Raw genomic sequence first — 24,552 nt, forward strand, 5'->3', positions numbered from 1 at the left:
CCAGCCACAGTTCAGCAGCTTAATCCAGCAAATCAAAAAGGAATGTCTTCAATCCTTTACAAAAACAGGTAGTCCTGCACAGGAACCAGTTGTGGAAGGAGAGGAACCCATGTACTGCCAGAGCTATCAGGACATTGATATATTTTTTTTAGACTTTAGCTCTGAAAATTCCACAGTCAAAATACTCAATGGCTGTGTTTGCAAGAATATATCTGTAGCCTGAGCAAAGTCAATTTTCCAGACTTGAAAGACTACCAATAACCATCACATAATTTGACACTATTTTTTGTGGGAGAGGCACAAAATTGTAAAGTAACATTGTTTTTCAAACACCAGACACGTAATCCATTAACAAGCCGTGAGATTTTCTTTCCTGTTTCCACAGGTGAGCCATAATCCACGCTGATGATAAATAGTCGGTAAACAAAGCAAGGCCAGGGGAACCATCAATCAATGAACAAACGGTCTTGGTGTACAGTCTGACCTGTCAAAGATAAAACAGTAAATTATAAAAGCAAGTAAGAGGATAATCTGATGCTCTATTCTTCCAAGTGAAAACCAAGATGTGGGGCTTGCTGCTTTTCCTAAGTGCTACATCTGCTTTAGCTGATGTTTCCGTTCACAGATTTGATGGGTAAGGATATACAGCATTCTCAACCTGCACATTTTGGGAGAATATACAAGACCTTGGGGGCATATAATTCACTACTGTTGTTTTCTTTAGGGAGAAAGTTTTCCGCGTAACCCCTCACAATGAAGAACAAATAGGCATCCTTGAATACTTGGCCAGCAACTTTCAGGTAAATTGAAATGTACTAAAATGATAATGATTAGAAGTTATTTTAAGTCTACATCTTCTTCTCTCCATGAATAAGAAAGTGAGGGTTGCTCCTACTGCAGAAGAATGTAATGAATGACCAACACAGAGATTCTGAAAATTATAAACCAATCCAAATCTAAAGTTAACCAAAAACTGATTCGTAACCCTTTTGGTACTAATGTTGGTGAGTGATCCTTGATCAAAGTGGTCCCTGGTCAAAAAAAGGTTGAGAATTGCTGTTCTAAGGCAAAGTTTTATCTGGACCCCTGGACATCATTTTCTTTTACTAGTACCCCTTGTAATGCTATAAAAAATACTATCACTGTGATATCCCTACTTCCCATTGAGCCTTTCTATCTATTTCCTCTCTCTTTATTATTGGACTTTCCATCAGAGCAGTGAAGATTGTAAGCTCTTGGGAGCAGACATCTTTCTTTTTGATTTTCTGGTGTTACTTTGTAAATTGCTACCATGAAAATGACTCAGCTGAAAAAATGCATTGCTGGAAAGTCTACTATATTCCTAATTCCTAAGTGCCACTGGAAACTTACAGACTGAGCAGAGAAGTGCCTGATTCTAAGTTGTTGAGATGTTGTCATTGTTGGTCTGTAGTAGATAAATTTGCATGTGCTGTAGTAGATACATTTAAAAAACGGATGAGAATCAGACCAGAAGCAGGACAGAGATTCTGATTAGTATGGCATGCTAAAATTATTTAGGTTCATGATTACCATCACCCACCTAGTCCCATGTTACAATTTCATGTATGTCACATTTCTTTCTTGAATGTTCTGTAAAGTACTTGTCCATTCCAAATGCATGTTTGACCTTGATGTAGATGTATGATGGCATGGGAAAACACAAGCAAAGATAGCAGATCTGTTTTCAATATTTGTGTATCCCTTTGATGTTGAGAAATAGCTGCAAAAGAGAGGAGGGAAACACCCAAAGCTTCATCATGAAATGTGACATTTACAGTGATATACTGATGTAGGGGGGCTTTTCATTAACCACAGGTCATTGTCAAACTCTGTCCTCTGCTGAGCACTGCTCTTCATTTTGACTTCCATTCTGCATCCTTTCAAATCAAGAAGAGTTTTGCTGTTCATGTATCATGTTGAATTTGTGGGATGTCTTATAATGATGCTACCATAGTTTTACTTTTTTTCAAAAATTAGGATATAGGATCCAAAAAGGACCAAAACAGCCTTTAGTTCAACTTTTCCCAAGCTGGTGTCCTTAAAAGGTATTTGATTACCCTTCCCACCTTTTCCTGCTAACGTGGCTAGGGATAATGCAGATTGTAGACCAGAACAGCACCAAACTGTAGAAAATTATAGTAGGCCCTCCAATTTCATTAGAGATACAGAACTCACCAAAAAGGGGGAAAACTGGGGGGGGGGGGGACTGCTATTTTTTACCTGAAAGAACACTTTTATATTAATTTCTATGACCTGCAGTGTGACTCTGTGGTCAACTTCTGGTGGAATCACAGTGGAGGTTCTAGAGAGGCCATATTAACCAAATCTGTGGATAATCAAATCCACAAAAGATGAACCTGTCAACGTGAAAGGCCAACTGTACTTTAGTCATTGCTGCAAAGACCACCAACTGTTACATAAGAAATTAGTAAAGTGAAGTCCTCTAAGAGTTGCTGGACTGCAACACCCATCATTCTTTAGCATTCACTATGTTGGGAAGGGCTGATGGGAACTAAAGTCCTACAACATCTATAGGGGCTCACATTCCCAATTCCTGTTTACAAGGGATTGGTGCTACTTTTAGATACAGGCACCAATACCTGACTGGTAGAGCATCTGTTTTGCATGGCCAAGGTCAGCAGTCCTCTTAAATGACTTAGGACCCTTTCACACAGCTCTATATCCCAGAATATCAAGGCAGAAAATCCCACGATATCTGCTTTGAACTTGGTTATCTGAGTCCACACTCAGATAATGTGGGATTTCCTGCCTTGATGTTCTGGGATATAGGGCTTTGTGGAAGGGCCCCATGTTTAACTATACGTTATTCAAATAAATCAGTGGTAGTACCCAATAACATTGGCTGTAGTAAAAAGTAAGTTTGGCTTTGTGTTGTTAGAAAGCCACATCAGTCTACTCAGAAAAATAGTATGCATACCTGGATGCATTTTATAGCTTTGTGATTGACCAGTAAGTAATAATTTCGAACTTAGCATAAAGGAATTAAATTCCTATACATCTCACCTGGGAATAAGTACCATTAAATTGTGAAATTGAAGTTTGAGTAAACATTTGTACAGCTGGCCATTGCTCGTGATCTCTATGTGATAGCTCCCCATGAAATAGACCATACATTTGATTTCATTTGAATTCCACAACTATACATTTCCTCTTCTATAAATCCTGACTAAAGAAAACACAGTTTGTGTTATCCTGGTAACTCAATTTCAGTGAAAGTGCATAATATACAGCACCCATTTAAGGAATGGTATGTTACAAGGTTTGGTGAAGTACAAGAGTAAAACTTAAATAAATAAAGCAAGATCACAACAAAAACAATTACTATTATTCCCTAAGAAAAAAATTTAGATGACCAAAGGAGAGAATCCAAATTTAACTTGGTATATTTAGATGATAAATGTCACTGTTTACAGGGTAATAATCCCAGAGGTAATAATATTTTGGTCACTGCTTAGATACCAAGTCAGTAGGCACCTTTTAGGCATGCTTTACTCGCAAACATTCCTGTGGACCCATTCAGTCCATCCAAATGAAATGTTGTAGCAAATTCCTAACTTTAGAAAGATATGAAAATATCACTGCCACATCATAAATTCATAAGCCATTTGTTTCTTTCAAGTGATAGTGCTAACATGCCTTTCAACAGTCTTCTTCACTGTGAGACACATCTGAAGCCCAGTCAAGTCCCATCTGTTCTCCAGCTGTTGAGAGATTTTAGTGCAAGGCATATGAGAAACCTGGCTTTGTAAAGCCAGTGAGATAAAGAGTTTCTTTTTTGAAGTGGGGGGGGGGGGGCAATGAAAGCTGTTGCTATAAACATACAGCATATTCTACCAACATTCCATAGATAAAAACTGAGACATATTTGGTCAAGCAACAGTTATTAATGCTGAAGAGCACATACAATGGGAAAGGCTGTGACAGTTTGCTTTTGCCTAACCACGAAGGGCAAAATTCTGCCCACTTATATTTTCTTTCCAAGGTAAATTGACAAAACGATCACTACCTTTGCTCTTTAAGCTCAGCATCAATTGAAGTAAGTCAAGGAGTAATTCATGCTGCCTGTCATTTGCTCTGTTCAAGAACATCTTTGTTAAATCCTGCACCACATTTGTTTGCAACTGTTCTCAACAGTTATTTATTTATTTATTTTCCCATGAGTGGGGCACAAAGTGGCAAACAAATGGTTAAAAAAACCAAAATTACATAATCCAAAAAGCACCACATCATCCACCCAGCTCGAACAAGTAAACAATAAACAAACACATTGCACAAGCCCATTTCATAAACCATAAATAATACACATAATAAATAATAACATTTATCGTTATCATTAAAGATCCCTAGGCCTCAGGCCACTGAGGTTGTACTTAAAACATTATTCTAAAAAATCTCAAAGCTCCAAATCTTTGGCCATGTGAACCTTGCCAGACCAGGTTGGCTTTCGGTGATAAGTCTTGGCAATAATCACTAGCTATCTAGTGATAGCTTATTGTGGGTTGTCAGGGAAGGCCTTCTTCCACAGAAAGGCTTTGATCTGGCAGCGAAAGGTAGATAAAAAGGAGGCCAAACATGTCTCTTTGGGAGGTAAGAGCTGTGTAGCCACCACCAAAAAGGCCCTCTTTCTCGTTCCTACCAACCAAACTTGTGACGGTGGTGGGACCAAGAGGAGCGCCTCTCCAAATTTATTTATTTATTTATTTATTTACAGCTTTTATATTCCGCCCTTCTCACCCTGCAGGGGACTCAGGGCAGATTACAGTGTACACATATATGGCAAACATTCAATGCCAATTTTAACATACAACATATACAGACATACACAGAGGCTATTTAACTTTTTCTGGCCACCAGGGAAGCTGTTGCTTTAATCATCCATCTGCGATGCTGATGAAGCACTTCCACATTCCCGCATGCTTCCCAACTGGAATGCTTTGCTGGAGTCTTCTTTATGGCCTCATAAATCAGTTAATTTAGCCTCCCCACACTTTTAAGGTGGTACCTTATGTTCCTACTTGACAGATGCAACTGTCTTTTTGGTTGCAAAGGTCGACAACAGGCTATAAATAATTGGTTGGAAACCCACTCCAACCCAGGCTGGCTTCGAACTCATTACCTTTTGGTCAGAGTGATCTTAATGCAGCTGACACTCAGCCAGCTGCGCCACAATCCCGGTGCCCACAATCCCGGTGCTCTCAGGGCTCATATGGACTGGTAGGAGAAGATGCAGTCCCTCAAGTAGACTGGGCCCAAAACTGCAATTTCATTTTTCTCCCAAGAAATGGATTCCATACCTACACATTTAACCTTTTCAATGTCAGTACATGCAGGGCATGGGGGAGGAGCAAATGTATTGACAATATCCTATTACACAAAGTTGCATATACAATGAGAAAATCTAGGTTTTTAAATAAAAAAAATCACAATGCAAGCAAATCAGGCACATAGCAACAACTAGGGTGTGGGGAAAAGAAAATATTAAAACACACAAACTATACACAGATTACTATTCAAATAACAAAATAATAAAGAGACACAAATAAAGGATGAGCTATATTGTTTGACAAGACCACATGTTAGAAAAAACTCAGAGAAACAAAAAAGGCAAATCTGTCCAGCCTTTTGTCATTTCAAAATCTAATAAATGATTGAAGAGATGGAAAAGATAACTAACTATAGCATTTCCATTACCTCACACTAATTATTCTCATATTAGAAAACAAAATGAAATTTCATCTTGTCCAAATGAGCATGCTCTTAGTCATTATGACTGTTCTCATCATACTAAAGAATAGCAAAAAGATATCTTTAAAATTAATTTTAAATTGTTTTAAAGCAATAGCACATTGTGTATGAGTTGGAGATTCCAGCAGGCACTATTGCATACTTATAATGGCAATCTTACTTCCTGGATCAGTAGAATTTGACTTATGACTGGATTAGTGCAAAGGTCTATTGCAATTGGCTTTGACAAAGCTTCTCAACATCTGTGAAACATACTGAAGAGATCTATGTATCAACATGCCATCAGTATAAATTAATGGCAGTGCTACTGTGTGAGGGGGAATGTCCAAGCAGAGCCACATGTACAGAAAAATCCAGCATGAACCTATGAGTTTTTTCCCCCAAACCTCTTCATTGTTTATTTGTTCAGGTTGATTTCTGGAAACCAGATTCTGTTGCTCAAGTCAAAGCAGAAATGACTGTTGACTTCCGAGTTGAAGTGGACAAATCGGCAGAAGTAGAAGATCTTCTGCAGCAGAACAGACTGGACTATGAGTATGTTTTTTCCCCTTATTTGCTTTACTAATATACTGTATATACTCATGTATAAGTCTAGAAATTTTAATCAAAAAATCAGCACAAAAAATCCCTGGTTGACTGGATTTGTCAATGTAAGTCTTATTTTAAAAGGAACCATCTGTGAGAACAGTAGCAAAAGGTGAGCTGACCCCAAATCTTCCCTCAACTTATACATGGATATATACAATAAGTAGGTTACACAGAGGACAGATTGCAGTTACATGCTGCTTAACTAGAGAAAAGCTGAAAATCAGTTCACTCAGCATGAGATACTAGTGATATACCTGAGCCTTAGAATAACTTTGTGTCATAATTAAAGAGGACAGCCCTCAGTTTGTCCTCTGTCTGAAGGGCTATCCAGACCAAGTACAATTCAATTCCTCCCCCCCCCCCCTTTTTTTCCTCCTGGCGCATTATTCCTATGCCCAGGAGATCTCCGGCACCACAGTAATGGAGGCAGAGTAAGTTCTTTTATTTTTAAAGACGGTTTTGGGATTTTCTGGGGAGTGGGTTGGTGTCTTCGCCATTTTCCGGGTTAATTTAACCCAGAAGAATGTGGGACTACTGTCTGGTCCAGAATTTTGAGGGAGCAATCCAGACAGCGGAAGTAGTGGGTTTGTCCCACACCTTCTAAGAAGGCATGGAATAAACACACTAACAAATTAATTCACAACAATGAATTCATTTTTCTGTTTAACATCATCTGGACAGCCCACTTTAAAGTGTGGGAACTCCTGCTTTAAAGGGGCTGTCTGGATGCGCCCTAATACATACAGGACCTTTGCTGGTACCACAATGTTTAATGTTTGGACTAAAGAATGTATAGGCCTCATACTCTAATTGGACCTCATCACATGATTTGTCAGCCTCCGTGACGAATCATGGCAGCAGTGAAGCAGCAGTAAGGCAGTTCTGGTGTTCTCACGTGAAGAAGCGTCACCACTGTGCCAAAACCCTGTTGCTCCTTATGAAACCTGAGGCAGCCTCTGTGTTGGTGATGGCAGTGTCCCACCATACTGCAATGACAGTTCACCCATGGAGCCCCACCAGAGGTCGATGTACATAATTTGATGGATGGCATGAGGCTCCATGGGCCTTAGGGTTGCCATAGGTCAGAAACGCACTAATTGCACTATATGCTCTTAGAGCCCCCTTCTTCTCCCACCATGCCTCCCAGCTTCCCCTATGCCTACCCCAATACCATCCCTACACTACCACATCTTCCTTTGTCCTTTTTACCTATATGTATACAAATAAAAACCTTTAATAAAAAATTTTAAAAGAAAGTAAAAAGAAAAAGAAAATTGTTTCAGAAAATCCAATCTGGATAGAAAAGGAAGCAGAAGTTGACCTGTGCTGGGTTACAAGAGCCTCTAAAAGCTGGTTCTCTGTGTTTGCAAGGTAGCAGCGATTATTAAAGTTGGATCCCCAACCTTACTAAACAGACTAACTTCATGAGGAAGTGAGAGGTTACCACTGCAGGCAAGATGGAAGCAACAGGTTTGAGTACATAGACCAAAGGAAGATAAAGAGAGTTCAAACAAAGGACAGACACCTTCTCTCAGTAAACACTGTATGCAAGCATTGATGCTTTTTGCAACCAACATGAAAAAGATTGCTGAGTCCGAAATGATGCAGGAAGAACATGAATCAAAGCAGGGAGGAAAAATCAGCAGATACTTTGTTTAATCAGATGTTAAACTGCATGTTTAGGATTTTTATACTGACTATATGCAGATAATTTATACTCTTTCTTCCTACTATGTAAGTACTGGCAAGATATCTTACCATTTATGGTCCCAGTTAGTAACCTTCTGTAGTCCTGGGTGAAGCGGTTTTGTCTCTGTGGCAAAGGAAGAGTTACTACAACACTTCCTCTAATGAATGTATATAGTTGCCTGCAGCAGAGACCAGTTTGAAAGATTGTCCCTGACAAACTTCAGTGAAGTGTCCTTGCTACAACGAAAGAAGATACAAGTCTTTGATGTGCAGCGGCAATGCCCTGACATCACGTCAATGCATCCAGTTCAAGTGTTCATTATGAAGGCTGGGGGTGCGTTGCAAAGTGGCCTCTCTCACTCTTTGAATGCAGGTCACAGGGATCAAGGATGTTAAGTTTGCACATTTCTCTACCCTAAAGCTCTTTTATTCAGAATGAGTTGAGGGGGAATTGTGGATGAGAAGACCTCCTTTGCTTTTAACAATGTGGGCTTTTCTGAAGGCAGTCTTTAAAGGTACATGGATGGAAACAAAATGTTTTTATGTGATCTCTAAATGCTTTGAAGGGAATTTTATAGCGTAGTAGTCTTCCCTTAGTTCATAGATTTCAGATGTTTTACACTGCAACTCCCATGAGCCCAAATTCACATGATAATCATGTAAGAATCACAACAGCTGACGTCAAAAACATCTGGACATGAGCTTAGGGAAGATGAGCAAAGTGTATGCACATTTCTTTTGTCCTGTTGTCATCTGTAATGAAATCACTTTTCCCAGATATCTTTCATTTTAAAAAATGCAGAACTTATTTCACAGAGGAGTAATATCATTGTAAGGGACCACAAGGGTCATTTAATTAAACCCCCTACAATACAGGAATAAACAGTTGATACACTCTTGAAAGATGGCCACCAAATAACCATTTAAAAACTTCAAAAAAAGAAAGAAAGAAAGAAAGAAAGAAAGAAAGAAAGAAAGAAAGAAAGAAAGAAACGTATACAAACCTCAGAGGTGGTATACTGTTGAAGAACTTTTGTAATCAAAAGGTCCTTACTATTTTGGATCTTTCATTATCTTTTTTCTTATATGTTATTTATTTATTTCATGTCAAAAGCATTGCATATATAAGTATAAAACTGATAAAAATAGGAGAAGCACAAGCAGCTAAATAATTTTGGACAAAAGATGGGCAGCAGTGACTGCATTGTCTGTAGCCCTAAACAATTATTCCTCTGTGCATAAGGCAGGGCATTATGGGCAAACATACAGATGTGGAGTTGTTTGTTCTGCTCCACAGTCTCACAAGGTGCAGGATTCTTCTGGGTAGTGTCGTTTTGCCAGGTTGTCTTTTGATCTGCCCACTCCACTTCTGAGTCTGTTCAGGGACTTCCAAGTGGCCCATTCTTTGTTTGCCCCTGGAGGCAGACCCTTGGTGGGGGGGGGGGGGCATCCATTTAGGATTTCCTGGTTTAGCTGCCCAGAGGAATTATCTTGCTGTTGCTGGAGAAACCTTAAGAGGAATTTAAAAGCATTGCTTTTATTTTGAGTCTACTAGTTCTTGTTCTAGCTCCTGGAGCATCAGAAAACTACTTTGTTTGACTTTCTGGAGTCCAGCTGACTGGCCATGTTGATGGCAAGCAGTAGTGATGATAGACCATCAAAATGCTTTGCACATAGACAATCTCTCCTGGTTCCAGAAGTTGGAACTGCTTGGTGCTTTGATAAGGAACCATCACTGACTTTCAGTGATCTCCAGATAGAGCTAAGGAAGAATTCTGCTTGAAATCCTAAAGAATGATGACTAGCCAGAGAATATAAGGACCTCATCCCATGAGAGGGGAAAAGCAGGGGGGATTGCCTTCTTTATTATAGTGTTTCTTCCCATTCGGTTTATAAGGAAAATGCATAATCTATTCATCCCATCACACATAATGTACTTTTGTCTGTTTCTTCTATAATCCTTTGCTTTCTGAGCTATCACACAGGTAAGTGTGATAGTAAGGGGGGAACTATAGCTACAGCAAACTTATCAAAATCTATCAAAATTGCTCAAATCCCAAAGAATAAATTATTATTTAAAATTACCATAAAAGTGTCCTGCAAGAAGATTAATGGTGAGAAAAGGAGCATTGAGGAACATTACAAGATTGCCCACAAGAACACCTACACTTTGATGATCTAACACAGGGAATTTGATATTTCCCATTCCACATTATAATAAATGCCATTAGCAATTTTTGTGTTAATTGGGAGCTCTGAAGATGATTGCTCACAAACTTCTGTTGTTCATTCATTCAGTCGTCTCCAACTCTTCGTGACCTCATGGACCAGCCCATGCTAGAGCTCCCTGTCGGCCATCACCACCCCCAGCTCCTTCAAGGTCAGTCCAGTCCACAAACTTCTAAGCCTCTATTTTTACACACTTGGAAAAATGTTTATAGACATAGTCCCACCAGGAACCGCTGGAAGTAGTTTTGTGTTATATAATCACGGTGCTGAATAACTACAGGCCAGTCTCCAACCTCCCTTTCTTGGGTAAGGTGCTGGAGCGGGTGGTCGCCTCGCAGCTCCAGGGCTTCCTAGACGATACCAACTACCTAGATCAGGCACAGTCTGGTTTCAGGCCTGGTCATGGCACCGAGACAGCCTTGGTCGCCTTGGTGGATGACCTCCGCAGAGAGCTGGACAGGGGGAGTGTGACCCTGTTGGTTCTCCTGGACATCTCAGCGGCTTTCGATACCATCGATCATGGTATCCTTCTGGGTCGTCTCTCTGGGATGGGCCTTGGGGGCATGGTTTTGTCGTGGCTCCGGTCCTTCCTGGAGGGACGCACCCAGATGGTGAAGCTGGGAGACGCCTGCTCGGACCCCTGGCCTTTGACCTGTGGGGTCCCGCAAGGATCTATCTTGTCGCCCATGCTCTTCAACATCTACATGAAACCGCTGGGAGAGGTCATCCGGAGTTTTGGAGTTGGGTGCCATCTCTATGCGGATGACACACAACTCTACTACTCCTTTCCACCTAATTCCAAGGAGGCTTCTCGGGTGCTGGACGAGTGCCTGGCCGCTGTGTCGATCTGGATGAGGAAGAACAAGCTGAAGATCAATCCCGACAAGACAGAGGTCCTCCTGGTCGATCGTAAACCGGATCGGGGTATAGGGTGGCAACCTGTGTTGGACGGGGTTACACTCCCCCTGAAGCCACAGGTCCGCAGTTTGGGTGTCCTCCTGGATTCTTCGCTTACACTTGAGGCTCAGGTGTCGGCGGTATCCGGGAGGGCCTTTGCACAACTGAGACTTGTGCGCCAGCTGCGACCGTACCTTGTGAAGGCGGATCTGGCCGGGGTGGTCCACACCTTGGTCACCTCTAGAATGGATTACTGCAATGCGCTCTACGTGGGGCTGCCCTTGAAGACGGCTCGGAAACTACAATTGGTCCAGCGGGCAGCAGCCAGGATGCTAACTGGAGCTCATTATCAAGAGAGGTCAACCCTCTTGTTCAAGGAGCTCCACTGGCTGCCATTTATTTTCCGAGCCCAATTCAAGGTGCAGGTGCTCACCTACAAAGCCCTGAACGGTTTGGGACCACCCTACCTGCGTGACCGCATCTCCATCTACGAACCCACACGCTCGCTCCGGTCATCTGGGGAGGCCCTGCTCGTGATCCCACCTACATCGCAAGCGCGCTTGGTGGGGACGCGGGACAGGGCCTTCTCTGTGGTGGCCCCCCGACTTTGGAATGCCCTTCCAAAAGAGCTTCGTCAGGCCCCTACTCTGGCAGTTTTCAGAAGGAACCTAAAAACTTGGTTGTTCCGATGTGCCTTCGCAGATTAGGAATCCCCATCTCAAGTCCTAGATGCACTTTAGCACAACTAATGTTGCTGCACACCGCACTTTTAATCCTACGTTCCTCCTGCCATCTCAGCACTTTTAACCCTGTACCCCATTGCGCTGGCCGAACCAGTTTTAATAGTGTCTTGATGTATTGTCATTGTGGTTATTTTGCTTAATTGTTTGATTTGCTTTGTTTATTGCTGTGTTATGTTTTCTATTGTATTGTGTTTTGTGGCTTCGGCCCGTGTAAGCCGCATCGAGTCCTTCGGGAGATGCTAGCGGGGTACAAATAAAGATAATAATAATAATAATAATAATAATAATAATAATAATAATAATAATCAGCTCCATAGGACTCTATTTTCAAATTGTTTTAAAGTATGTAGAAATGGTGGTGGGGGTGGGACCCTACTCCCAAAGAAGTCTGGGATAGACAGACAAGTCTGGGATAGATGGAAAAATGGTCTAACTCAGTAGAAAACAGTTCCTTATAACATCTTTTGCAAATTGTAGCCAACTTTCTGGTGTCTCCTGTCTCTATCCTAGGGAGATGCAGTGCTGCCACTTCCAGGCAAAATAGGAAGAACCAATGACAAAAAAATGATTTTGGTTTTCATGTAGAGAAGGAGACCTTAAGAAGAGCTGGAATAAAATGCAAGTAGAGAATGAATATGTCTGTTTTCACTTCTCATTACTGCTTCTATGTTTCAGAGTTTTGATTGATAACCTCCAATCCGTGCTTGATGGGCAGTTTGACAACCATGTTAGAGCTGCTGGACACAATTATGAAAAATATAACCGCTGGGAACTGGTAAGCTGATATTCACATGTGAAAACCTTCTTTCCTTTCCACTTGGCAGGTTTTGCTTAGGCATATTATTTTGATATGAAGGGTCCAAAATTATGAGGAAAGGCAGACGCTTGGTGTGTATTCCAAGTCCAATTCAGTCCCTGTAATCTCCAGTTAATGCTCTTTTTGATAGCAAAATTAGAAAAGTACTGTTTTGGACTTTGAAAAACAGTCACAAACCAAGACTGAATAAGAGTGAGGAACCTCCAAATCATGAACTAAATGCAGACCTCAAAATTGTTTTGAATCAATGCTTCCTCTTAGAATTGTATTAAATTCAACATTGGGTGATTCCTTATATCACTAAAGCACTTACATGTTTTTTACTTCACAGATAGAGGCTTGGACAGCTGATATTGCAAATGAGAACCCAACTCTTGTTTCCCGATCACAGATAGGGACAACTTTTGAGGGACGCCCAATGCATCTCCTGAAGGTATTCACTATTCATTTTCTTTTGCGGACTTGTCGGCTAAGAAATAACAATATTTATGATATCCTGGAACTCCAGATTTAATTTTTATTTAAAAAAATAATGCTTTAGGATACAGAACAGATTTTCTGAATTCCTTTATGTTGACATTTTTATCCTTTCTGATTGATCGTAAACCCTTGCAAAATAGCACAGAGTGTAATAAAAAGCTTTGACAGTTTGCATGTATAAATTTTACTGCATTCCTGTAAGCAAGGTAAATGGTAATCTACCTTTGTATCATTGTGTTCTCCATCTGTTGTTTGTAAACCTATTTGCTATCAGATGATCTATAAACTTTAGTCTCATCACATACTTTTTAAAAAAATACCATGGCCTAAATTCTGTTTTTAGTCCAAACTAGAGTATACCTATTCATCAATGGGATTTACCTACATTTTAATTCATCATTCAATAACTGGTAGGTAGCCAAGAGAATACCTCTTCTTTTTTGTTATAATATGACACAAAATTATTCAATGTTTATCTGTTTTAGTAATCAGCAGGATTACAGGAGTTTTAGCATAGTGATTAGTGTCTTTTTGTCTGTGTCTTTTTGTTTTTGTCTTTTATTGTTGATATGGTCAGTGAACTAATCAATAAACAGATCTGTCAAATAGTAATCAGCACAGCTGATAAAAATAAAAGACAATTAAAGAGTCTTGCCCTTATTTTGGAGATCAGGTCACTTTTTAGAATGATCTCTATAGTACTGGGACCTTTTCCATCCATTCAATGATAGCACTGCGATTCTATTTTAACTGCCATGGCAACATCCTATGGAATACTGGGCTTTGTAGGGTCTGCCTAGGTCAGATCAAAGGTCTACCTAAAGCAACATTTTCTTCACACAATGATCAAGTTGTTGCCCATATAAAGCTGACAAGCAGGATAATAGCAATCTTCAGCTCTGCTTTATCAGGAACTAGTATATTAGTCATGGCCTTTTCCCAAAGCTTTATAAGTTCATTTCTCTAAATAGAAAACATACCAACCTTAGAATCTGCACATTAAAGAAACAGTCATTAATGGCAAGAAATCACAAGGAAAGTAGAAAGAGAATTCAACTGTGAGATGACAGATTCTCTTAGGGTCTGATATAGGACAGTATACATATTTGAATATAGGGTCCCCTGGTGGTGCAGCGGGTTAAACCGCTGAGCTGTTGAACTTGCTGACCAAAAGGTTGGTGGTTCAAATCTGGGGAGCAGGGTTTGCTCCTGCTGTTAGGCCCAGCTTCTGCCAACCTAGCAGTTTGAAAACATGCAAATATGAGTAGATCAATAGGTACCACTTCTGCAGGAAGGTAATGGCGTTCCATGCAGTCATGCTGGCCACGTGACCTTGGAGGTGTCTACAGACAACGCTGCTTCTTCAGCTTAGAAATGGAGATGAGCACAATCCCCCACAGTCGGAGACAAATAGCCTAATGTCAGGGGAAATCTTTACCTACACTTCCATATAATACAGTTTGACTCATATAATCCAGTTCAATGCAGTTAAACTGCATTATTTAAGTATACACAGGCCATATAATGTAGTTTCAAGTTGCATTATATGGCAGTGTATATAAGGCCTATGACTGCTTGTGCAATGACAGTAAGCAGCAACTGTTTCCTTATTTTTTTAAAGGATTTTGCTTTCATTCCTTTTTTGTTTAAGTTGCCTTTTTCTGTCACTCATAGTAAGGGAGACAGTGGAAAAGCTCTTGTTGCTAATTCATAGCTTGCATAGAATGTCCCTGGGCTGATGCTATGGCATTGTGTGAGGGAAAATATGCACAGCTATTCTTGCCATCATTCTACCAGAGCTTGAGAAAAAACCATGCTCCGAAATTGTCCTCCACACCAAACACACACACATACACATACCATTTTGGGGGATATCTAAAGAGCAAACTTTTAGCCCTATCCTTGTTTACAAAAGTAAGCCTTGACTAAAATATGCATGAAAAATATCTGTGTTTACTTTGTGATGTAGGAAAGCTCATTTAAACAAGTGTTACTCAAAGTGCTCTTGGGCCATGGATTGCTGCAGGTCCATGAACCATTGCAGGAAGTTTCCAGGAAAGAAAGAAAGCAAACAAGAACGAATATTGATACTTGTCCCTAGAAATTGGGGCAAAAAAACCCCCACAGACACAAATACAACTCTGTCAGTCTGTCACATCAGATAGCTTAAGGAACACTGGTTTAGACAACCCAGAGAGAAAATGCATTGGGAGATGTATGGAAATGGCAGAGCTCCTGTATCATTAATAGATACAGAATCCAGCCGATGGAGCTCGTCTCATGCCTGTGTGACAAACCTTCTTCTTATGCACGACTGTTAAAGATAAGAGACTGACTTGCTTACAGTCATCCTTTACATTACTATTTATGTATAAATGGGAGATGTAGACACAGCTAAAGAATGTAGCACAGTTAAGCAAGCTACTGAAAAATGTACAGTTATCAGCAGGGATAAAATATGGATTCATTGTGTTTTTTTCAATATGGTGATGTTTAAAAGAAGGTGATAAAATGCACCCAGCATTGGGATTTTAATTTCCATGGGTGAAACTCTCCCCTGTTTATCTCTAGTCATGCCTGAGGCTGCGATAGAGACAGAAAAATCATAAGTGCTTGTATGTAATGTAAGTTGCTGCTGTTGCATGATGATGATGATGATGATGATGATGATGATGATGATGATTTTACAGGTGGGAGTACCTGGTGGGAACAAAAAAGCCATATTTATGGATTGTGGCTTTCATGCTCGAGAGTGGATCTCGCCTGCTTTTTGCCAGTGGTTTGTAAGACAGGTTAGTGATCAAAGCATTAATTTCAATAAATCAGCAGCCAAGGTCACTGACCCAGTTAGAGGCAGAATTCATACTTCCCCCAAAATATTATTCTTTCTCAGTTCTCATTTCTCAGATTCACAAATTTGAGTGTATAAGGATCCATAACAATATTTTTAAAAAATATGGTTTCATAATCTGTCAATTCCAAATAAGAACTCCTATCATACTTAATTTGGAAAAGTTTATGCAGCTGTGTATGTTGGCCTAGGACTCTAGGGGCCCATCCAGACAGCCCCTTTATTGTGGAAACACCCACAATAAAAAGGGGGCTGTCCAGACAACCTTCTGGGCAGTGCCGCATTAATTCGCTCCAAACCAGGAAAGCCTTGGCTGCTTCCAATGGATGTAATTTATTTCATTGAGGTTCCATAATTTCCTGTTTCCACCATAAGTTCAGAAATGTATTCCTTGAAGAGAAGCAGGTTGTATTGAATCTAATAATAAAATCAATAAAACAAAAGAAACCTAATAATAGGTACATTATGCCAAAGTAACTTGCTGGGTTTTTTTAATAGCTAAAGGCTCCCAGCTGGTATTAATATACTTAAGAAGCAGGATCTATTCTTCTATACTTGTTTCCAGAAGCAGCTTATGAAACTTAAAACAGATGCAGAAAAAATACATCATACAATAGTTAAAATTAGTTAAGGTATCAATATAGTAAAACAGTTAAAAACAGATTTTTGAAAACAACCACAAGATAGCAAATCAAAGGCCATATCATTCAATTTATCAGAAGCACCTTGTCTGAAGGTCTACATCCACTTGTTAATCCACATTAGGCATGTATTGCTTCACTAGCATTCTTCAAGAAAGCAATAAACCATGTTCTTCTCACTGCCAAAAAGCTCTTAAAAACCACACCATTTGCAAATTAGGATTTACTCTGTGCCAAATGTATGGTTAATTTGCACAATTCAAAATGATGTTTTCTGAACAAATCAATTTTGGCAAAATTTTGTGCAGAATATGTCCACATTTTCTGCATAGGAAGCATTTTTTCCTGAATAGAAAATACTTCTATCTAGAAATATTGTGGTTTGTATATAATAACCACATGCAAATTTTGTGCATGAACAGTGAAGATTCCTGTGAAGCATTTTTTCCTGAATAGAAAATACTTCTATCTAGAAATATTGTGGTTTGTATATAATAACCACATGCAAATTTTGTGCATGAACAGTGAAGATTCCTATCAGTCCAGGAGTCTTCTCAATAAGGGGTTCTCAGGAACATGTTTTTCTACCATTTTTGAATATTCTGTCCATCCTTAGTCTGAACTGGAGTAGAACCAAGGAATCAATACAATTTACATAAATGTTGACACAACAAGTGTGTTTGATTTAGGTCTTATTTTCATGTCAGAAATGGCTTGAGAAACTGCAAGTCACTTCTGGTGTAAGAAAATTGGCTGTCTGCAAGGACAGTGCCCAGGGGATGCCCGGATGTTTTGTCATCCTGTGAGAGGTTTCTCTTATATGTCCACATGGGAAGCTGGAGCTGACAGATTGCAGCTCACCCCATCTCACAGATTCAAACCGCAGATGTGAGAATCATCTCACAGATTGAAACCACAGATTTCAAGTCAGCAATTTAGCCGGCACAAAGGTTTAATCCATTGCACCACTGCGGCTCCTTGATTTAGGTAAGCTGCTAGTATTAGGTATTATTGTATTAGTGGTGTAAAAGATCCATTTATTTCCATCCTTGATAGGAAGTATGTGCCTTGACACAGGGAGACACCATCAAAAATTGTAATTTATTACAGATGTTTCACTACTGAGCAAGATAAGAAACAATGCCAGAAATTTTGCATAGAAGTCAGTAGCAATGGCAAAATGAAAATGATTTTTGCAAAAAGAATTTTCTTTAGATGCAAAAGTAATGTTCTTGTTTTAAAATGTTTACACAAAAAAATTCCATTAAAGACATTTCAAGAGATATTACCCAAAATTCCTTAATGCAAAAAGTAATTGAATATGCATTCTAGTTCTATTCATATTATTAGCAATTGCCAGCTTTCACAAAGTCAGTTATGAAATTGACTTTTCAATTTCCAGCTTTCACTCAGTTAATAAAACAATATGTTTGCTTCTATGAAGTTCTCTAATGATTGCTTCTTACAAAATAACTTCGAAATATGGCTCTTTTGAGACTCATGTTTAATAAGAATTCCTACACCAACATTTAAAAAACATCAGTACCAGTAGCATATAATTAACAAACAGTTCAACTGGCCTAAAATAACTGACTCTAGGATGTTAGCAACTAGTCAGTGATGGCAGAAGAGCTTCCATGTTTGTCCACTGGGACAAGTATGCAAGAACAGACCCAGAAACGGAAAGTGACATTGCAATCGTATCTTTGCAACATCTTTTCCAGTAACATAACAGAGAGTGAAATGTTATCTTATTTAGCAGTTTAGATTGCTATTACAACTAGTAGTAATCTAAACTGCTAAAGCAATCAGTCTCTGATATTTACCCCCTCCCCTCCCCCCACTCCCCAGAACAATGCTTGACTTTTGGAAATAACTTAAAACAGCTGGGTTGCAATCCCAGCCATATATACCAGTGCTTTACATGGCATTTGGATTCATATATTTCTGGATTAGATTGAAACCAGATGATATCCTAATATATTTAAGGATCCCTATTATACTAGAGTTGAATGAAAAGTAATGCCTCCACCTACGTAACTCCTCAACAGATGGCAGTACTGGTATGCGGCAGGTACTGGCTTGTTCAGTAGACTCTCCTCTACAGTTCCATTTTAGCAGGAAGCCTTAGCATTGAACAGTTGTGTTGTTAAAGTGTGAAGTATGGAACACTGCGCAGATGGTCGGTCAATGCGACTTAAGCAACGTGCAGTCATTGAATTCTTGACAGAAGAAGGTGTCACCCCAAAGGAGATTAATCAGAGAATGCAAGCTGTTTATGGTGACTGTGTTGATGTGAGTACTGTGCATCAATGGGTGAGTAAGTTTAAAGATGTTGAGATGGGAACATCTGACTTGTGCGACAAACAAAGAGTTGAACGTCCTGTGACAGCAACCACCGAGTTTCACAAGCAAAAGGTTGACAGATTGATTCAGGACGATCGTCGTATCACTCAGAGAGAAATTCCAAGCATAATCAGCATTTCACAAGAACGTGTGGGTCACATTATTGCTTTGCTTGGTTATTGGAAGATCTGTGCACGATGGGTTGCGGAAACAGAGTGTCGACTTCTTCCGTGACAGCTTCAGAAAAGTTGTTCATCATTGGCAGAAATGTATCCAATTGTCTGATGATTATGGGAAAAAGTGAATAGTGGTAGTTAAAGAGCACATTATTTCTGCATTTGATTTATTAAAATATTCCCATCCAAACCCAAGTAATGAAGGTGGAGGCATTACTTTTCATTCAACCCTCGTATCATCTGAAAGGCCTTTCTTATTGATTGGGCTTTGTCATTGCTTCTGGTTTTCATTCGATAGGTGATAGGTAAGTAGAAGATGCCTGGCTGGGAAAGGCCTCTGGTTCATTCTAATGAGTAAAGACTCCTAGGTAGTCACGTGTTCATTGTCCAAAAGGAGGAAGTGCATCAGTCAAAAGAAGACAAATGGGACATAGATTGGCACATGGCAATTTTAATTAATACATGTAAATGCAATATTTTCAAATTAACTCTGCAATCTTAGTAGTAAAGAAAACTCTGATCAGGTGACTGGCATTCCTTCTCAGTCAGCTGTTTATGGGCTGTTGATATACAAGTTCCAAATGGGTACTTTCCTTTCTCATGGGCCTTTCACTTGAAGCCAGAGTTGAATTGTACCATCCTTGAAATATACTAAGGATCTATAAAGTAGGCCATCAGCCACATGAAGACTCATAAGGAATTTTAAACCCCCAGTATGCCAAGATTTTCTTCTCTGTTTTCAAAAGGCCTCTCCAGGAAGAGGAGCCAATAAGTGGGCCAATAAAATAACAATAATTTCAAAACAACTATATTTGGTTATAAAATTGTGTCTGATTATCCTATTTCAATTGCTGAGGAGGAGTCACCTTGCCAATTTACAGTCTTCTTTCTCTTTTGGAGGTCATTTGATTTAATGACTTTCTTGATATTTTGTCAAAGGCATTCATGGCTGGAATCACTGGGTTGTTGTGAGCAGGCATGTAGCCAGGGGAGGGGGGCTTGAGGGGCTTCAGCCCCCCCCCCCCCCCCCCGAAATTATCATGGTGGTTTGCGAAAAGGCCTTACTGGTGCATTATTTAAACTGTTATGTTTAGATCTGATCACCATACTCAATATATCTCATATGCATGGGGGTATTGGGGTAATGATACAAAAGGTTTGCTAGGCTAGACCCTCTTTCACTCAGCCCCCACCCCCCGAAACTCAGCCCCCCAAAAAAACCCTGAAAAAAATTCAGCCCCCCCCCCCCCTCCTGAAATGAAATCCTGGCTACGGGCCTGGTTGTGAGTTTTCCGGGCTGTATGGCCTGCATCTATGGATGCCTGCCATAGATGCAGGCAAAACTTCAGAAGAGAATGTTTCTGGGACATGGCCATACAGCCCGGAAAACTCATAACAACCCAGTTTCTCAATATGAAATAATTAACACACAAATTCATGTAAAATAAAGACAGTAGATGACTTCAGTCTTTCATGGTTATATTTCTGCCAGTTCTTTGTTATATCTGCTTTATCTGTGGCTATACTTAGGCTGTTCGAACCTATGGAACTGAAACTATTATGACCCAACTTCTGGACAACTTGGACTTCTATGTATTGCCTGTCTTGAATATTGATGGCTATGTCTATACTTGGGAAAAGGTAAATTGCATATTTGTTTTCAGAATTTAAACATCTGGTACTGTACTTGAGTGAGATGCAGTACTTCCAAAGTGGCACTTACAAATACCTTCCATTATAGTCTCGCATGTGGAGGAAGACACGCTCTGTAAATCCTGGCAGTAGTTGCATTGGTACAGATCCCAACAGAAATTTGGATGCTGGATGGTGCAGTAAGTATATCCTATGGCATAATCTGGTTTGAAAAGATAGAAAAAGGCAATAGACAGAATGTACCTGAGTAAGATTTCAGAGAATAAGGCCTTTACCAAATTTAAGAATACATTTTCAGCATGAAATTGGTTGCACTCCTTGAATGCATCCCAATGGCCATATGAAGCATATATTTCCTTACATTGAAAACACTTAGTGAGAAGGTAATATTTGCAAAGTGTTTTTAAAAATATTGCAAAATAAGGTTACAGTTATACTGTGTTTAAAGTGTTTTAAACATGTGAGAGTGGTGTGCAAATTTTTGAGAGCTGCTGTTAGCTTCTGAGGCTCATTTAATATTGTTCTGTGTTGTTTAGAACATTGTTAAATAAATTCTGAATGACATTTAAAACAAAACACTATAATTTGGTCACTGGGGCTCCTTCTACACTGTCATATAATCCAGTTCAAAGCAGATAATCTGGATTTTATATTGCAGTGTAGAAGGGGCTGTAGAACCTGTGAAGATGCCATCCACAGATGTAGGTGAAACATCAGAAGAGAATGGTACTTGAACACAGGCATACAGCCCGCAAAACTCACAGCAACCCAATGATGTTTTTCCTTTTTGTAGAATACAGGGTTAGTCAAAATGCATAGGCCAATCTGCCATTCAATTGAATGGCAGATTGGCCTATGCATTTTGACTAACCCTGTATAACTGAAGAATTTTTTTGCAGAGTCCACTGTAAACTCTGCATGTTATTGACCCCACCATTAAGTTAAGAGGACTCTATTTGGGGTTGTGAGCCACAGTTGAAGAAGTAGTATATTAAATGTTTGAACACTGAAGCTCATTAGTACAGAGAGTACTAGCCAGCCTTCCCTAGTGCCTGCAATCTATTCTTTGCATGCTTACTTAGAGTAAGCTACACTGAACAAATGAAGAGCATTTCAACATGGGTATTGTGCTTGTAATTGCATCTCCCTATACAAACCACCCTGTGTACTGGGGTCAGCGGAGGAGGCCCTCCTCTCAATGTTTAATTATCTGTTGTTCGTTTACTGTTCTTTCTGTGCATTATCTTGTATTATTTTGATGTGTTTGTATTCATTTCAGGCATTGAATGTTTGCCTTTTGTTTAGTGTCTGTATAAATAGAAAGGGGTACTAGACAGTATAGTTCTCCTCATTTTCTTTCTACTACCCACAGCTCTTGGTGCATCAAAAAGGCCATGTGATGACACTTACTGTGGCAGCGCACCTGAATCAGAGAAGGAGACCAAGGCCTTGGCTAACTTCATTCGTCAAAACCTCTCAACCATCAAAGCTTACTTGACCATTCACTCTTATTCTCAACTACTGCTTTATCCATATTCTTATACTTATGACGTAACAAAGGACAACGTGGAATTGGTAAGCAGGAACTAAATGGCGATATTATTCTAAATTTAAAAGGGTTGTGGTGAACTTACATTTATTTCACTCGTATTGCTTGGATATTATAGATCTGAAATGCTCTTCGTTATGAAGTTCTTATTCTTTAGGTGTTGAAAAGTATATAAAAGATTTAGAGGCACAATTAGGTAAGGTTTATATGGGAACAAAAAAAGGGGAAGAACAACAGAAACAAAATTTTTAAGGATCAGTGCAAAAACTGGGCCAGTCTTCTTCAAATTTATGAAACTCACTTCAGAGGAGTGGAGCTCATTTCCCCCTTTTCTCTTAACAAACTCTCTCTTATTATGTGGGATCCTTTCATTGCTAGTCTATATTTTCAATTCTATTATTAAACAAAATAAAATTTCATTTTAAGAAACCTTTTAAAAAGGGAAAAGGTTAAAAATAAAAAATATGCCTAAATACCCTAAAGGCACCAGATCCTCTCTGATTTTGGAAGCTAAGCAGAGGTATCCCAGGTTAGCAATTGGATGGGGTACCACTAATGATTACCAGGTTCTGTGGGCTATATTTCAGAGGAATTCATAGATTTAACATAAGTCAATAGGGGACTTGAAGACACATAATATACTCAACAGAAAAACTAGATAGGTATTTGAATGGCAAATTTTATCTGGCACATGAAAATACATGTCTGATAAAAACACATTAGTCTTTAAGGCATTCCAAGTTTCTTTGTTGTTTGCATATATTGAGTTTCTGAAGGGGAACGTTTATAGTACTATGTATTGAAGGCTTTCATGGCTGCAATCACTGAGTTGCTGTGAGTTTTCCAGGCTGTATGGCCATGTTCCAGAAGCAACATACGAGGTCTGTTAGAAACTAGGCATGTGAGGTTTATATATAAACCCTGGACATTCCACAGATATATAAACCCCACTTGCCTAGTATCAAACAGCAAGCATCCTCACAACCTCTGAAGATGCTTGCCATAGATGTAGGCAAAACATCAGGAGAGAATGCTTCCAGAACATGGCCATACAGCCCGGAAAACTCTCAGCCACCCATTTATAGTACTGTTAGCTACTCAAAAGGAATTCCCACCTAATTCAATCAAACGTCAATAGAATGTGTATTTCTATTGAAGTTTTATTTGATGCATACATAAGACTTCGAATCACACCACATGGTTATTGTCACTTCTGCTATTTAGTATACATTTGGTTTCGATTGGGAGCTAAATACTTCTCAGAAAATGCATGATAAGAAAAAAAAATATGTCTTTAATCCTAACAAAAAATACTTGTGTATTACTATTTCGGTGTATTACCAGAAACAGATAAAGGGCAAATTCCAGTTCTCAGGATGCTCCTTTATAATGGAAGACTGATACATGATTGGAAATAATATCTTGTTTTCAGTTATTTTTCCAGCCATGTATCAGTCTTCTAATATAAAGGAGCATCCTGAGAACTGGAATTTGCCCTTTAACTGTCTCTGGTAATACACCGAAATAGTAATACACAACTATTTTTTGTTAAGATTAAAGACATCTGCCTACAATACTGAATCCAGGACATTATATATTTGATACATCTTTGTTTGTCTTTGCTAATAGGGTTTCTTTCCTATTTTCTTTTTTCTTCATCAAAAAAATCCGTAACGTTCTCAGAAGAAAATTACTTCAGTGCTTTGGAATATTAAAGAGTAGATGTTGCTGGCACTAAACACAACATAATAAACAAACCATTTTTTCAAAAAAGAAATCAAGAGCATTTTAATTCCCTAATTCGGCTGCCAGAAGTCCAAGGCCAAAACAGAAAGCTGGCCTTTTGCCTAGAATCCTGACAGATTTATAATGGTTCCCTAGTGGAAATATCAGGATTTTCAGGCAGAAATGGACAGAAAGGGCAGATTAATTGTTTTCTGCGGACATCTGGCAACATAATCTTCTCATTTTCCATTTTGGAAAAAAAAAGATTTTTGTTTTGTACATTGTTATGCTGCATTGTTTTCCCTCAAGCCAATATGTTCAAGTTGTGTTTATTCCAGTGAACTAGAACCATTTCTTCCTTGTTCTGTTTGCCTTTCTTTC

At 39.3% G+C, this 24,552-nt stretch overlaps 1 protein-coding gene across 1 annotated transcript in view; it reads left to right on the forward strand.

The window, feature by feature from the left end:
- Positions 1–523: 523 nt before the first annotated feature.
- Positions 524–24,552, forward strand: part of LOC132770614 (carboxypeptidase B-like) — a 29,789-nt gene continuing 5,760 nt past the window's right edge. Inside the window, exons 1-9 of the mRNA XM_060767750.2 lie at positions 524–634; positions 725–800; positions 6,197–6,321; positions 12,609–12,708; positions 13,082–13,183; positions 15,921–16,022; positions 20,775–20,885; positions 20,986–21,076; positions 22,270–22,472. Coding sequence (XP_060623733.2) covers positions 564–634; positions 725–800; positions 6,197–6,321; positions 12,609–12,708; positions 13,082–13,183; positions 15,921–16,022; positions 20,775–20,885; positions 20,986–21,076; positions 22,270–22,472 — 981 coding nt within the window. The 5' untranslated portion in view covers positions 524–563. The remainder of the gene's footprint in view (positions 635–724; positions 801–6,196; positions 6,322–12,608; positions 12,709–13,081; positions 13,184–15,920; positions 16,023–20,774; positions 20,886–20,985; positions 21,077–22,269; positions 22,473–24,552) is intronic.

Source organism: Anolis sagrei, chromosome 3 (genome assembly GCF_037176765.1).
Source record: "Anolis sagrei isolate rAnoSag1 chromosome 3, rAnoSag1.mat, whole genome shotgun sequence".
Lineage (NCBI taxonomy): Eukaryota > Metazoa > Chordata > Lepidosauria > Squamata > Dactyloidae > Anolis > Anolis sagrei.